Source organism: Chrysochloris asiatica, unplaced genomic scaffold (genome assembly GCF_000296735.1).
Source record: "Chrysochloris asiatica unplaced genomic scaffold, ChrAsi1.0 scaffold00041, whole genome shotgun sequence".
Lineage (NCBI taxonomy): Eukaryota > Metazoa > Chordata > Mammalia > Afrosoricida > Chrysochloridae > Chrysochloris > Chrysochloris asiatica.
The window spans coordinates 13,882,979-13,899,501 of record NW_006408559.1 but is presented as its reverse complement, the minus strand read 5'-3'; the positions used below and the strand labels follow the sequence as shown (position 1 = coordinate 13,899,501).

Genomic DNA, 16,523 nt, shown 5'->3' with positions numbered 1-16,523 from the left:
TCACAGTTTTATACTCAGGATTGGAGTGAACAGGGGGCATTAGTAGAAAAGCAAGATTAAGTACATTTTGACTTTCATAAATTAGAGGGAGCTCTGGTAGCGTAGTGGTTACAAATCGGGCTGTGAACTGCCAAGGTCAGCAGTTCGAAACTACCAGCTGCTCCGCGGGCGAAAGAGGAGGTTTTCTGCTCCTGTAAAGATTTACAGCCTCGGAAACCCTGTTCAGGGTCACTATGGGTCAGAACTGACTCTTAACAACAAAAACAACTCAAAACTGGACAATTGCAGACATCTGTAGTTGTTGGTGTTAAGTGCCATTGAATTGGTTCCTACTCACAGCAGTCCTGGGGCGTACTGGTAAGGACTGGATTGCAAACTACAAGGTCTGTGATTCCAGGCCACCAGCCCCTCCACGGGAGAAAGATGAAGCTTTCTGCTCCCGAGACTATTTAAAACCTTGGAAATCCTATACAGAATCACTATGAGTCAGAACCAACTGAACAGCACTTAACAACAACCACATAGCAACCCTGTATAGGGCTTCCAAGGAGTGGCTGGTGGGTTTGAACCACCAATCTATAGGTAGCAGTCCAGTGCTGATCCTACAGCGCCACACTATCTATAAAGCACTAACTGAAACCCAGCACTAAGGCTTTAACACAGTTCTTTGTTTATTCCTCACAATTATGTCTGGCTTAGGTACTATCATAATCTTTTTATAGATCCCAAAAGTCAAATACCCAGAGCTAAGGAAACTTGCTCAAAGACATAACTAGGATGGGAGAAATGGGGAGATGAACCCAGAAAAGCTGACTCCAGGGCATGTGCTTAAATCCATTGCTGTCCAGTAGAATTCTGAATCATAGCCACCCTATAGGTCTGAGTGTAGCTGCCCCAGAGGGCTTCCAAGGTTGTGTTTTCTCGCAAAGCTGCTGGTGGGTTTGAAGCCCAGCCTTTTGGTTGTCAGAAGCAGAGCACTGTCCACCAAAACTTCATAACTTTTGCTTGTTGTTGTTGGTAAGTGCTGTCCAGTCTATTTCAACTCATGGAGACCCTGTGTAGGGTTTCTAGGAGTGGCTGGGGGGTTTGAACAGTCAGCCTTGTGGTTAGCAGTCCAGTGCTTATCCTATGCCATGCCACATGCTATTTATTCTCTTGGGCTCAGAGAGCTTAAGATACTTGGCCAAGATCACACTGCTGGAAGATGATGTGTGAATATTTATTAATGGTTTACTTTGTACTTCACAACTGTGAGGTTAGCCCAGGACCTGGCAGGTTTTGTTTTGTTGTGCGTAGGGTTCCTATTAGTACCGACTTGATGGCACCCAACGACAATGTCCTTGGAGTCCTGGTGTGGCACTATAGGATCAGCACTGGATCACAAGTCGGTTTGAACCGCAGAGTCAGCGGTTCAAATTCACTAGCCGCTCCTTAGAAATTCTACACAGGCTTGCTGTGACTCCCAACTGACTTACTTAACAACAACAATGTATCTGCGTTGAATCCTGGTGTGGTGCGGAAGGATCAACACTGGATGGTTACCCACAGGTTGGCAGTTCAAACCCGCCAGCTACTCCTCGGAAACCCTACACAGGGTCACTATGAGTAGGAACCAGCTTAATGGCACTTAACAAGAATCCTGGTGTGGCGTTGTAAGATAAACAGTGGACTGCTAAACATGAGGTCAGCAGTTCAAATCCAACAGCTGCTCCTTGGAAATCCTACATAAGGTCATTATGAGTCCGAACTGACTCTCAGCACTTGGCAACCACCAAGATTCCATCTCAGAAACCCTATGCAGGGTCTATGAGTCTGAACCAACTGAATGGTACACATATTTCAGTGCAGTGGGTTCGCTCTCACAAAGATGTGGCAGTCTGCTTTCGTGAAGATGACAGACTTGGAAACGGTAAGGAGTTGCTCTACTGTGTGCTTTAGGCCCGCTGTGAGCTGGAAATGACTCCAGGGCAGTGCATTTAAAAATTTTAAGTACCAGCACCAAACTCGATCATTTCCAAATCCTCTCAGCAATTCTATTAAGTAGGACCTAGTAGCATTCTCACTGGAGAGGTAGGGAAACTGAGGCTTGAGGAAAACTAATTTATTGCCCACGTTGTTGCTTTAACTTGACACCTGGTTAATGGCCCAGCCCTGGCCCCACCCCTTTAACGGGTGCTTTCCTCCACCAATCGGAGGAGGCTAGGGGCGGGCCGCACCGCTCCGGCACCGCCCCTCACCGTCCCAGCGACCAAGGCACGCAAACGCGACGCGTGCCGCCGAGACCAATGAGCGTCGCAGTCTCCTCCCCCCCCTTTCCCCGCCCCCTCCCCGGAACCGGGCCGGAACTATGTAACCCCGGAAGTTCCGGTGCCATTGCTGTGTGGGATAAACAGTAATGGCGGAGGCTGCAGCTCCCGGAACAACAGCCACAACATCTGGAGCAGGAGCGGCAGCGGCGGCGGTGGCAGCGGCCTCCCCCACCCCTATCCCCACCGTCACCTCGCCGGCCCCGGGTGCGGGGGGCGGTGGTGGCGGCAGCGACGGTGGCAGCGGCGGCTGGACGAAACAGGTCACCTGCAGGTGAGACGCTGCGCGGCCGGGCGACGCGGAGGGCGGAGGGTGGCGGGGCCGGCGTGTCGCCGCCGCCGTGTCGTCGCTGCGGGTCCCCTCCCCTGCGCCGCTTCAACCCCCGCTAGGCCCCGCCGCTCGCGCGCGTACCGGACCTGCGCTCCGGGAGAGCTAGGGGATCCTCCTCCCTGCCTGCGGGTGGTGCAGCCCCCAACCGGGTCCCCGGCTCCCGAGCTCCGCTAGGTGGCGGGGGCTGTCGTCGTGGCCCGGTTGCCTAGCTCCCTGCGCGCAGTCCGTTGGTAACGTCTTCCCGTCCCGGCGCCCCGCCCCGGCGGAGTCGCAGCGCCTGCCTTTCTCTTTGTATGTTGATGGAGGCCGGCGGTTCGGAGCGCGGACCCGGAACCCAGCTGCCTTCCCCTCCCCCACTCAAACGTTTCTCTCTCGGAATTCACCAATCTGACTTCCTAAAGGCTCGCGGGGAGCGGGTGGCGCCCCGTGGCGAGCTTGTGGCCAGTTGTTTGTGTTTCATTTTCATGTGAAAGGTTTCCAAACAAGGGATGCCTGATCGGCTGTTTGTAGGGTTGTGAATGCGGTTTTTAAAAAAATCTCCGAGCTGCCCGCTTCGCTTCAGGGCTTATTTGCCCGCAAGATAACTGTGTGTGGTCGCCCCCCCCCCCCCCGGTTTTAAAAATTGGCCCAGAAAAACGTTTTCTTTTTATCTCAGTTGGAAAATTCCAACCGAATTACTGGTTGTCACCTATGTGTAATAATTCATATGTAAATACACGCAGAAATTTAATCATGCTAGTATACAGAACTCTGCGCAGTAAATGGAAGCTTTCGATGTTCTTAATCTGATCCATTTAGGGCGTGATTGATAAGCTTCATTAAGTGTATTTCAGTAATGGGTTGAAGAAAATGGAAAAGCTGTTTCAGGCAGTTTACCATTCCTTTGTAGGTCTTGAGAATGAAATCAAATACAATATCCCAAGTAATAACGAGTTCTCACGTTCCCATTCAGGAAACGAATTATTTGAATTGTTGTACTTATTCTCTGTACAGTGTTTCAGTTGCTCTGTACAGTGTTTCAGTTGCTTAATGATGTTGCTGGTTGAATCTTTGAAAAATAAAACGGCTACTGTAACCACTTTAGCCCTGAGCTTGTAGCTACTCAGCCCGTGTCCCAGTCATCGTCCTTGAATACGTGAATACTTTTTAAAATGTGTGCAGTGCCTTGATTTTACCCACCATATTAGTGGGTCTGTCAATTGACCCCAGTTTTACACACTTCTCAGCTGAGTCACTTCTGACACATTTGCTATTCTCTGCTGCTCGATTCGTTCCCTGTACTCAGCCCCTCTTCTCTTTTCCAGTTTCTCATCAGTATCATTTTCAGAATTCAAAGTTGCTTCCCAGACTCATACTCCTTTGCCTTCTTTTAGGATCTTTGGCTTTAATGGAATTTCCCAGATTGTTCCTATCAGTGGGAATTCTTTGACACCAGGAACCTATAGAGTGATGTGTTTCAGAAATTTGCATATTTGAGTAATCTTATCATCTGAACTAGCTTGTGAGAGATAAAGGCTTAGGGTGTGTGTTTATACATACACATACATAGATAACTGTCTTTAGCTTTTGCTTGAGAAAATTACCACAAAAAAAAACAACCCCAGATTACTTGAGTTTAATGTTTGACATGTGCTTTTTAGTTATTCTAGATATCCAATTTGATCTTCTGTTTTCATTTTAAAATCTCTTTTGGATAGAATATCAAATGTGTGTTTTTACATATTCATTCTTAGCATTTTTGTTTATCATGGTTGCTGTAAGACTTTGTTCCAGTTGGAGCTCAGGCAGTGCTGGAATTGTTGATAAGCCCACACTTAAAATTAATCCTGAGCCATGCGTGGGGCGCTGTAGGATAAGCACTGGACTGCCAACCAGTTGCAAGGTTGGTGGTTCAAACCCACCAGATACTCCTTGGAAAACCCTATACATGATCACTATGAGTTGGGACTGAATCACCTGTACGTAACAACAAAATTAACACAGAACTCAAACCAGTGCCCTGGCATTGATTCAGACTTGCAGCTACTTGGTAGGACAGAAAGAAGGCTGTCATCTGCACAGAAGCAGACATGGTGCTTGCACTGAGTGGCTGGAGGTGGAAGGGGGGTTAACCTCAGACCCTTTACTTAGTAGCTGAGAGCTTAACTATTTTGTTCCTGTTGTTATTATGTGCCATTGAGTCAGTTCCAACTCAGTAGGACCCTGTGTAGGGTTTCCAAGGAATGGCTGGTGAGTTTGAACTGTGGACCTTGGGGATAGCAATCGACTTTCTTACCCTACAGTGCCACCCCAGTACTCAAAACCAGACTGCATGAAGCTCAAACCCATGACCTGAAGATTAAACGACTCATGCTCTACCAACTGAGCTAACGGACTTTTGTCCCTAGGGCTTCTTAGATGGCCTTAAGCTGACTTTTAAAATGACACTTTTAAGGTAGTATGTAAAAAGGAAGACTTTTCTTGAAAATGTAAAAACCTAACTAATAAACAACATGATATTTCTCATTTATGTCACTGTTGTTGTTGTTAAGGACCATCGAATTGGTTCCAACTCATAGTGACCCTGTATAGGGTTTCGAAGGAGTGGCTGGTGAGTTTGAACCAATGACCTTGAGGTCAAGTACTTCTCCTGAGATGCCACATCAGGACTCATTAAAATAGCAACAGATGAGAATAAGGAGTATGAAATAGACATCCCATGATGCATTGCAAAAGTACAAAAAATGATGGGCAGTGTCATCTGTAGAAGAAAGGCAGTCTGGGGCGGGTGGTGTCAGCGCTGTCTGTTGCATTATTCCTACTATAAAACCAAATCACAGTCATTGCCATAGGGTCAGTTCCGACCTACAGCAGCCCTGTAGGACCCAGAACTACCCCATTGGGTTTCCCAGCCTGCCATCTGTTCATATCCAAGCACCACATCTTTTTCCCAAAGACTAGCTGGTGGGATATTTCTGTTGGCAGCTAAGCGCTTGTGCTTAAACACTGTCCCACCAGGGCACCTCACCTAAAATGATGTGCTGAACTATGTACTGGTAAGATGCCTCCCTTTCTTTTTTCCCCTGAAACACCTCACGTAGATTAACAAAGACAAAGGGTTTGATATTTCTAGTGTGGTGCTGTAGGGTCAACACTGGACTTTGAACTATAACTGGCAGTTCTGATCCACCAGCTTTCTCCTCAGAAACCCTATAAAGGATTCACATAGGAGTCAGAACTGACTCTATGGCACTTAAAACAACAACATATATTTCTATATGCTTCATTCACCAACCATTGAATGCTTACAATGAATGAGAGAGGACACATACTGAGTATGAAGGAAAGACAGAAAAGTACTGTATTATCAATACGTCTTTTCCATGTGTATGTGGTCTACACCTGCTGGAAAGGGAAGCTGTGTCTCAGTGTGGTACATATTCTCCCTGTACAACCCACATCCAGGGTGTAATCCTCTTAAAATTTAGATCTTTGGATACTTGCTTATAACTGCCCAGAGTCACCTGTATGTTTCTCTGGAAATATTATCGCATTGTGTTGTATGTCTGTTGAGTAAGAAAAACCAAAGTCTACCTTCCTGGTGTCACATTGGGCTGCAAGATCAGCAATTCAAACCCACCGGGATCACTACGACCAAATCCCTCAGTACTTGACAACCACCACCTCCCCTAAGGAGCTGTGTTCTGCTGCACACATCAGACAGCTTCATTTCTGACTCTCTTATGTTGTTAAGTGCTGTTGAGTTGACTCCAGCTCATCACAACCCTGTATAGGGTTCCCAGTCTTGACTGGTGGGTTTGAACCACCGACCTTGCAGTTAGCAGTTAGAGGATAGAAACATTGTTGATGAATTGGAAGCAGTGTGGCTTCTAGTTTCCTTGGGAGGAGTGTGGGGTTAAAACAATTCCTGTGCAAAGAAACCTCACTTGTTCACAGATGTAACACTGCTGGCTAGCCTGTTAATCAGGCTGGCATCTCCTTTTCAGAGATTATTTGTATACTTCTTTCTTTTTATTTGTAAAAAAGCTAAATAGCCATGGTAGCACTGTTAAGAATAAATGATTTAGTCTTAGAACCCCTGTGTGGGATCACTATGAGTTGGAATGCAGACAGTGGCAGTCGGGTTTTTATATAGTATATATATAAAATATGTATGGCATTTTATAGTGTGTGTGTGTGTGTGTGCGTATGTATATATATATATATACACACATACTATGAAAGAGCCCCTGGTGTTGCAGGGCTAAGGGTTGGGCCTTAGCTGCCCTCAGGTAGAAGGATGGGGCTGTCTGCGCCTGTAAGGGTTTACAGCTCTGCCAACCCCACGGAGCAGTTCTTATCTGCCCTGTGAGTCAGTGGAGTTGGGCTCCATGTTCTGAAGCACATGTTCCTCCTCCTCTTCTATCAGGCCACCACCAGTGAGCAGTGCGCTTTCTCTTCTTAAAGTAAGCAGTGTTTTTTTTTTTGTTGTTGTTGTTTTTTTAATGTGAATATCGCTTAAAAGTGAAGGAAATTTGTTTATCTAGGTGCTGGTGACCCTCATAGTTAATGATTACTTGTGGGGAGTATTAGAGGCAGTATATATTTGAGATAGCACTGGAAGGTATCCAGCTCAGAGAAAGGAAACCTGGTTTGCTATTTGCTCTGTTCCCCAGACCACCAAGCTGTTGTACACAAGTTTCATGAAATATTTAAAGTATTATGGGTGCGGGTACTGTAAGGTATACAGAGTAGTAGAGCCTAATTCCTATATCCCGGAGTAAATACACGTAAAAGGAAATCTGACAGTACGACATGTCATAGCAGCTTAGGTGACTACATACCATGACTTCCGAGTTTGTCATTTCTCCCCATCTCTGGAGCGGTGGGTACGCTGGTCAGAGTGTAGTCCTAGATTGGGTTGCTGGTTGGACCCTTATAGGCTATTACTGGGGTTTCTTGGTTACCATGTTTCAGTGTCCAAAAGACACAGCAGAGGGGGCACAGTCTAGTCAGTTGTGTTTGTCTTTGTTGTCTGGACAGTGTCTGCTTGGAGTCACAGAATCTTTAACCAGACAGTGGGAGTTTGAGCATAACCGTTTGGCCCAGCCTGGGTTGTGGCACCAAGGTGAATCTGGTTGGTAGTGGACTCTAAAAAAACAAATGCTTTTGTTTTGGGGGAGGGCAATTGATTTTGGATTGGATTTCCCTTTTTACCTCCACACACTGTCTTTTGTGACTTAACACTGTCTTTTCCTAACTTCCATGAGACTGCTGAGAATTCTAGATTTACCATCAGTTGTTAGGACTACAAAGAGACAAAACACAACTAAAACCAAGAATTACAGTGTTACGTGACCGCAGCTGTGGGAGCGTGGTCATGTGCTGCACTGTGCTCTTGTCTGGGAAGTGCCCCTGTCCAGTCTGTGTGTTGTCTCTCTCCAGCATTGTGGATTCTAGGATGCTGTTCTAACCCATAAGGCCTGTCAGTAATAGTGGTGTAGGTGTTGCTATGTGGGTGGTTGATGTTGGTAAGTGCTGTTGAGTAGGTTAGGACTCACAGTGCCCCTGCGTAGCATTTCCGAGGAGCGACTTGTGTACTTGAACCACCAACCTCATGGTTCAACCTGACCTTGCAAGTTCAGTGCATTGACTCTCTGTGCCCCACCAGGACTCCATGTAGCTGGTAGGAGGCAGATCTCAGCGGATGGAGCAGCTTGAAGCCCAGTTGGTTAAGATCAACAGGTGTCAGATAGTGAACAGTAGAAAGCCTGATTTGATGTGATGATCTAGAGTATCATCAACAAGCAGCTTAGGAGAGCGAGTGTTGGGTGTTGTTGGGTCTGGTCCATGTACAAGAGTAGAACTGCTGCCCCACATGCTTTTCTTGGCGCTAATCTTTTTTTCTTTTTGACTCTTCATTGTGAATTGAGTGAAGATTTACAGAGCCGATCATCAGTTTTACATTCAACAAATCATACCCTTTGCTTCATTACATGGTTGCAATTCCCTCTGTACAAACAGTGAACAGCATTTCCTTCCATCCACTGTAACTATTTTGCATGAACCCTGTGTCTCCTGCTACCTTTATCTTGCTTCTGCTAACCTGCCTCTTGTATTGCCTGCTGCCACCCATGTTAGCATGTGTCTACCCTCTAGCCCACAAATAGTTTCCCTCCCTTCCCCTGTGACATATTGATCTCACATGTTGTTGTTGTTAAGTACTGTGGAGTTGGTTCCAACTCAGTGATCCTACATAGGGTTTTCGAGGCTATAAATTTTTGCGGGAGCAGTCCGCCTCATCTTTCTTCCACAGAACCACTGGTAGTTTTGAACTGCCGACCTTAAGGTTAGCAACCCGATTCGTAACCACTGCGCTGCCAGAGCTCCTTATTGATCTCATATAGTATTTGTAATTTCACTCAGCATAATGTCATTTTGTGAGGTGTTTCACAGATGGATCATTATTCTTAAATGTTTTATGGTATTCCATTGTGTGTATGTAGCAAAGTTTGTTTAATTGTTCTTCTGTTGATGGGCTCAGTCTCTTGTAGGCAGCATATTGAAGGATGCTGTTTCCTTATTTGTTTTGCTCTCTGTCTCTTGATTGGTACTCCATTTATAGTCAGTGTAGTTATCAATAGGTTTGAATGGATAGCATTTTTCTGTGTGGTGTTGCTGGGTTTTGTTCTTTGCTAACTTCATTTTGTTTGTGGGTTTTTGTTTTCATTTCTGTTGTGTTAGTTAATGTTTATAAAATCTTTCTGATTCTCCTTTTTTTATTTTGATGTATTATTTTACTTTGAGATTTTACCCTTTAATTTATTAATTTTTTTCTCTGCTTAAAAGAGTGTTTTATCTTGGAAAATTATTGACTTCCTTGTCATTTGGAAGTTCTGTATCTACACGAATCCCATTTTTTCTTTGTAGTTGACTTCATTATACATTGCTATCTCTGGTTCCCTATTTCCAGTCTTGTGGTTATTTTGCTTTAACTACGTGCTAGTATGGCGCTGTGGGCTAATGTGCTGGGCTGCAAAATTGGTTTGAACCACAAGGTCACCGATTCAAGCTCTCCAGCTGCTCCTTGGAAACGCTATTCAGGGTCATTGTAGGTTGGAACCAACTCAACAGCTCTGGACAACAATCTCTGGCTTGAGTTCTCGGTGGCGTTGTCGTATATGGTTATCTCAGGATACTGTCTACTGTTGGCTCTCAGTATAAAGAACACCGATTAGCATTTTTTGTGAAGTTGGTCTGGTCATTACAAATGCCTTTCATTTCTTTTTATCGGGAAATGTCCTAATTTCACCCTCATATTTGAGGGCAGCTTTGCTGGGTATATGATTCTTGGTTGGCAGTCTTGCTCTTTTAGAGTTCTGTATATGTCATCCCATTGCCTTCTGGCCTGCATGGTTTCTGTTGAAAAATCAGAGCTTAGTCTTATTGGTTCCCTTTTGTAGGTAACTTTTCATTTTTCCTGAACTGCTCTCAGGATTTTTTCCTTGTCCTTGATTTTAGAAATTTTGATTATGATATGTCTTGGTGATTTTCTTTGGGATCTCTCCTGTTTGGAGTTCCTTCAGCTTCTCGTGTGCTGCTTGTCTTTCGTGATGTGTTAGGTAACTTTTCTTTCAACAACTCTCCAACAATCTTCTCTGTGCTTGTTTCTAACTGTTCTGGAATTCCCATTATCCATAAGTTGGTTTTTCAGTTAGTTGTATTACCTTTTCTTCTTCAGAAATGTTTTCTGACTGCATCTTGGTCATTTGTTTAGCCATTCCATTCTCTCTTGTTTCTTGTGTGAACTAAAATTGTCTGTTGTCTCCAGGCCATTGTGGGATTGTTGTTTTTGTAAAAACAAGCCATGCAGTTCTTGGACCCAGAGGGAGGGGAGAGATCTCTGGGTGGCGCTCACGAAGTGACTATGGAAGGGATGTGACAGAGGTCCTGGCCCTAGATGGAGTTCCTATTGGTATCGTGTTAGTCTGTGTTCTTGTAACTCAATCTGGATGTAGGTCCTGGAGGTCTTGATGGAGCTGGGGTCAGGGTGACTGGTTAAATGCTGGTCTAGTGGCTCCGCAGGTTATGTAGGTCTAGGGCTGAGCTCACCTGAATCCAGTTTCCCAATTTCGTGACTCTCAGCAGGGTCTTTGCTAGAGTGGATGAGGGTGGGAGCTGGCCACACTTCTGGTCACACCTTCCCTGTCACCCGACACCAAGGACTTGAGGTTAAACTAATAGGGATGAAGGTTCACACAGCAAATTGTGGTTTAAGAACGAACCTAAACTGCCCATTACCGAGCCAGAGAATTAAACCACTGCCATAGAGTTGGCTCATTTGTTGGTTGTTAAGTGTTGTCCAGCAGTTGCAACTCATCGCCACCCTGGATAGGGTTTCCAGGGAGCAGAGTGACCCCAGTCTAAGGTTTCCCAGATTGTAGGTCTTTACAGGAGCAGAAGAGCCCTCACCCTTCTCGCTTGGAGAGACTAATGGGTTTGAACCACCAACGTGGTGGCTAGGAGAGCCCATTGCATAATCCTCCATGCTACCAGGGCTTCTGCCTGAGACTTTGGTGCTGCTACACAGTATTTTACTACCAGATCGCTTTTTTTTTTTTTTTTTTTAAGGTTTTTTTATTGTGGATTGAGTGAAAGTTTACAGGGCAGATCATCAGTTTTACATTAACAAATCATATACCTTGTTTCATTACAATGATTATAATCCCCTCCATGTACCATCAGTTTCTCTCTATTCACTTTAGCTCATTTTTTGTTTTGTTTTGTTTTTAAACACTCAGGCATATATAATCATTTAAACTACCAAAGGGCACATTCTGCAAGTCTGCCTCCTGGCCACCAGCTCTCAGTCCCTCTCTTCCCATGAATCTAGAGTCCTCAGCTGCGCCCCGTCTCCATGCCCCCATCTGTGCCTCTGTCTCTGGCGTCACTGTTCCTCTCTTGATGGTCCTAGGGTCTTCTGTATCTGGACTGTAAGATTACTCCCCTGTTACTGTTAGAAAACTTCTACCTTTACAATTGTGACAGTTGCAATTAGTCATTGTAACAGTTATTCACTATTGAATCTTACGAATCTTATTCCCATCTCTTTTCACCAGACCCATCTAGACAAGAGAACAGCTATTCAGTGGGGACTCTTTCTTCCCCTACACACTCTTTTTATCTATTTATTTTTGTAGTCTTTCTGTAGGTGAGTTCTGATTATCAAGTCATCGAGCCTAGGTCAAAAGGGTACTGTCTGGAAGTTTGGGTGTTCTTGTGCGTCTCCCCTCACTTCATATCAGCTGATTGCTTTTACGCTCAGCTCTAGCCCTCTGTGACTATGTCCTTGTCCATGGGCTCAAGTGTCCTCAGGTCTCACCACACTTTGGACCAAACAGTCCTTCCTCCTCTCTCTCTTATCTCCAGGTCAACGGAAGTCAAGTCAGCCCATTTCTTCATTGTTGCCTTTCCCCCTCTTCCACTCACCAGTAGCCCATGTAAGCCAGCCAGCTTACATGACTGTGTGTGTGTGTTCCCTTTGAGTTTCAGTCTTAGAGGGGAATTTGCCCTGAAGGAACTTGATTGCTTGCCTTGTTGGCTTCCTGACTGCCGGATCTGTTGGGAACTGTTTTAAGAAGTCTTAAAATGATAGTACTTACTATTCTTGTCGCTGACTTCAAAATGACATCAGAGAATCACTGGAGGATACCCAGAACTGGTCACCAAACAGCTGTGCTCCAACAACACAGAGATGCATTCCAGTGTGGGGACACTGCACTGCAGTGGTCATGACGAGGCATTGATTTGTTTAATTAGGGGTTTTTGTCTTAAGTCCTTTGAGCCCTTGTCTTTACAATGCAAGTCATCTATTGATACAGGTGCTCCTAACACACGCTTTGGGCCTTATAGGGCTGGAATAGCCTCAGAGCTTGCCAAAAGTTAGCTCTGCTTTCTGAGCAAACCTAGCAACATTAGAAGCTGCTAACTTAGCAGTCACTCGCCTGATTGACTACGTGGCTTTGGAATCTTCTAGTCATATCTCTCTGAGCAGCTGAAGGTAGCTAGCTGGTGGAGGATACCGAGTGGTTCCCCTTGTGTTTTTGCAGCTCCCATGGCTGCGTTTTCATTGGACACATATACACGTACTCCTACCCTCGGGTAGGTAGTAAGGAGCTCTGGTAGCGTAGTGGTTACGAGTCGGGCTGTGAATCTCATGGTTAGCAGTTTGAAACTACCAGCTGTTCCGTGGGAGAAAGATGAGGCTTTCTGCTCCCGTAAAGATTTACAGCCTCAGAAACCCTGTACAGGGTCGCTATGAGTTGGAACTGACTCCACAGCACACAACAACAACCACCCTCTGGTCCAGGCTGGTTCTTGCTTCTCTGTCTTTGATATGTACGCCTTTATGGCGAAAGGACGTTGGACAGTAAGGAAGCCCTCTGCAGGACTGGACAGTGACACGATGAGCATGGTGGCGGCCCGCAGGGCGCAGAGTGCTTACCCGGCAGGCTGTCCTGACTTTGCTGCCCTTCTGTCTCGCAGGTATTTTATGCACGGGGTCTGTAAGGAAGGTGATAACTGCCGCTACTCGCATGACCTCACCGACAGTCCATACGGGGTCCTGTGCAAGTACTTTCAGCGAGGCTACTGTATCTACGGAGACCGCTGCAGGTGAGCCCATCTTGGTTTCGGGAGCATCGGGGGGCAGTAAGAGGGAGTGCCACAATTCCAGTGGCTTTATAAACAATATGGTACCAACACTTAGTGCTTTGGAAAAGTGCTCCTTGGGAATGTTTGGAATTTAAAAACAAACCACACTCAGTGCTCTAGGGTCCATTCCAACTCACAGTGACCTGCGGGACACCATACAACTGCCCTATGGGGTTTCTGAGGAGGACAGTCTCAGCTTCCTCCTGAGGAGTGACTGGTGGATTTGAACCACCATCCTTTTTGTTTAGTAGTCAAGTACTTAACCACTGTGCCACCAGGGCTCGCTGTATTTGTGGCACCAACAGAACACTCTGGAGGTGGAGAGGAGTGGAGTGTTTGTGTGACATTTTTTGAAGGGTTGTAATGGCTGTAAGTGGACTTTGTACCTGTGGGACATAACTACAGACCGGATCAGGGATTGGATGAGGTGGTGTGTGTGTACTTGAGGCTTCTCCTCCATTCCTTTTCTCACTGGGAACGAGGTGCTTGTGACCAAACCAGCCCTCCGCCATCAATCACATCATAGGCCTTGGAGGCAGTAGTTTCGGTTCTTTGAGAGGGTTTGTCCTGTGGGTCCCCAGAGCTCAGCAGGCTGATGGCCAGGCTCCAGGGCAGCCAAGCTGGAGGGGTGTGCTCAGGAGTGTCCCTCCCTGCGTGGTAGAAAGCTGAGTGACCTAGAGCTTCTGACAGTCTGGAAACTGGGGAGGGCCTTCTCTGGGTGGTTCGGGCGTAGGGTCTCTCGCACGGTGACACAGGAGAAGGCTGGCCGGGATGGGAGGGCCTCTTTAAGGTGGTGTACTTGTGGCTACTGGCCAGGCCTCAGTTTCTCAGCAGGTGGTGAACTGAGCCAGAGAGAATGAGGCCACAATGCCTTTGTGACCCAGGCGCAGGAATTACCCTGCCAGCTCACTTGCCACTCTGCATTTCCCACCAGCAAGTCACTCAGCCTCCCCTGTTCCAGGGGGCATGGGGACTTGGTCTCCACCTTTTAAAGGAGGCCTGCCACAGCATAGGTGGGCAGTTTTAAACTACCAGGCCAGGTAAGACTTTTTGGCACCAACTTAGCAAATTCTCATATCATTTTTAAGTGTGTGGTCAAGTCGGTTCCAACTCATAGTGACCTTATATAGGGTTTCCAAGGATCTGCTGATCCTGTAGTGTTCACATCAGGAGTCCTAAAGTCCAGTAGACTCTGAAATTATTCCTGGATGGGATACAATATTAAATCATCCCACACCTCTTGTATTAGGGAGTCTGCAAAAGATGGGCGGGGAGATGCTGCTTTTCATGAGACCATGGGAGCTCAGAAACTTATCTTTTGACATCTGAGTTCAAGAACCCCCTAGTAGTGCACCGGTTAAACACTCCTCTAGGAATAGAAGGTCAGGGGTTCAGATCTACCTGATACTTCACAGGAGAAAGACCTGTTTCATAGTGAAGATGGCCTTGGAGACCCAACAGGGCAATTCTTCTCAGTCCCTGTGGGATCACTCGGAGTGGGAAGTGGAAATGGAGGACTTGACGGCCAAGGCTTTGGCGTTGGGGGTTTGTTGGGTGGGTAGGTGGGGATCTGAGTTTAATAGTCATTTTGCTCATTGATAATTTTTCATTTCTGGGAAGGAAAAATGACACTTCCTTCTATCCAGTGTGTGTGTGTGTGTGTTGGGGTTAGGAGTGGGGTGTAGAATATTACCAGTCATGTCTGCAACAGCCACAGTGTGGAGGAACCAGTAGTCACATCCGCGCTGCTATGAAGAAAGCAGTTCTTTGTAATCAGCTAATCTCTAGGTTTTCTAGACCAAATTATTGCAGACTATGGTAGAGTGGGATTGGAGGATGATGAAAAGGGCGAATTTGAGGTGCCCGGGAGAGATAGGTGGAGAATTTTTTTTTTTTTTAAGTCCACATAGTGATCTGTTAAATTGTTTCTTTTTATACCTTGTTTTTTCTATAACTTTGTATTGTGAATTGGGTAATAAACAGTGTGCCGTGCAGAGCAGATCATCAGTTTTACATTAGACTGTTCATGCTTACATTGTTTCCTCCTCACTGATTGTAACCCACAGCACAACCCCCTTCTCCCCCTTCTGTCTGTGCTTCTGCTTCCTTCTTCTTGAACCCTGCTGAACTGTGTTCTGGGGGAAATGCTGCCCCTTTGGTCTCAAATGGTTGATGGGTGACTTTAAGATGTGCATACTTCCTTGGAGTCCTGGTGTGGTGTTGTGAAATAAAACACTGGATCGCAAGAGCACTCTGAACCGCAAAGTTGGCAGTTCAAAATTCACCAGCCACTTCTGGGAAACCCTTTGCCGAGTAGGTGTAAGTTGCTACCATTTGGAAGGCTTGTCACAACCACAACAGCACACCTCCTTGTGTAAATGTTCTCCGGGGAGATTGAGCCACAGGGGTGAGTTCATCTCCAGGGGGTTGCCCAGTCTATCCAGCCAGTAAACCCGGGCTTGTTTATGATTTTGAGTTTTGTCTAGTCCCAGTATGGCACTGTGGGGGATAGTGCACTGCAAGGCCCATTGTTCTCATGTGTCTGGTTTTTTTATCATTCTTCCAGACAGGGAGAGACCAATAGTTCTTCATGTTGTTGTTAAGTGCTGTCAAGTTGGATCCGACCTGGCTGTTAATGAACTTTAGGAGCCTAGTCGCTGTTCACCAAAGTAGGCTGTGGAAGGCTGTCTTTGTGGATTGTCTATTACACCAGTAGACCTTGGTGTGACCCCTGAGACCATGGTCCTGGAACTCATTTTCTCAAGGTATTTGATTATATCTAAGAAGGTCTCAGAACGTTGGCCCCGGTATGCTCTACCATGTGGAGACTAGATTCATGTTAGTTCATGTTCTTGAGGTTGGGCGGCCATTCTCCTCTTTTCCAAATGATGCCTGCAACGTACAGTGGTTTTTCTCGGGGCTGGTGTGACAAAATGCCACCAGCCACCAGGCGGGTGGCTTTAAATAACCAGAATTGATGGTCCCTTAGTCTGGAGACCGGAATCTGAGGTCAAGGTGTCAGCTTGGTTGATTTTTCCTAAGACTACTGGGAGTCCTGCAGATGGACAAGTTAGAGAAGGACTCTTTACAGAGGTGGTGGTTCAAGATTGCTGCGAGCACTATTTACAATAGCAAAAAGATGGAGACAGCCAAAGTGCCCATCAACTGAAGAATGGATAAACAAACTGTGGTAC

The 16,523-nt window shown here is 46.1% G+C and overlaps 1 protein-coding gene across 1 annotated transcript in view; it reads left to right on the top strand.

Moving 5' to 3' along the window:
- The first annotated feature begins 2,373 nt into the window (after positions 1-2,373).
- MKRN1 (makorin ring finger protein 1) overlaps positions 2,374-16,523 on the top strand; it is a 22,285-nt gene continuing 8,135 nt past the window's right edge. Inside the window, exons 1-2 of the mRNA XM_006861173.1 lie at positions 2,374-2,580; positions 13,162-13,290. Of these exons, the coding sequence (XP_006861235.1) occupies positions 2,396-2,580; positions 13,162-13,290 (314 nt within the window). The 5' untranslated portion in view covers positions 2,374-2,395. The remainder of the gene's footprint in view (positions 2,581-13,161; positions 13,291-16,523) is intronic.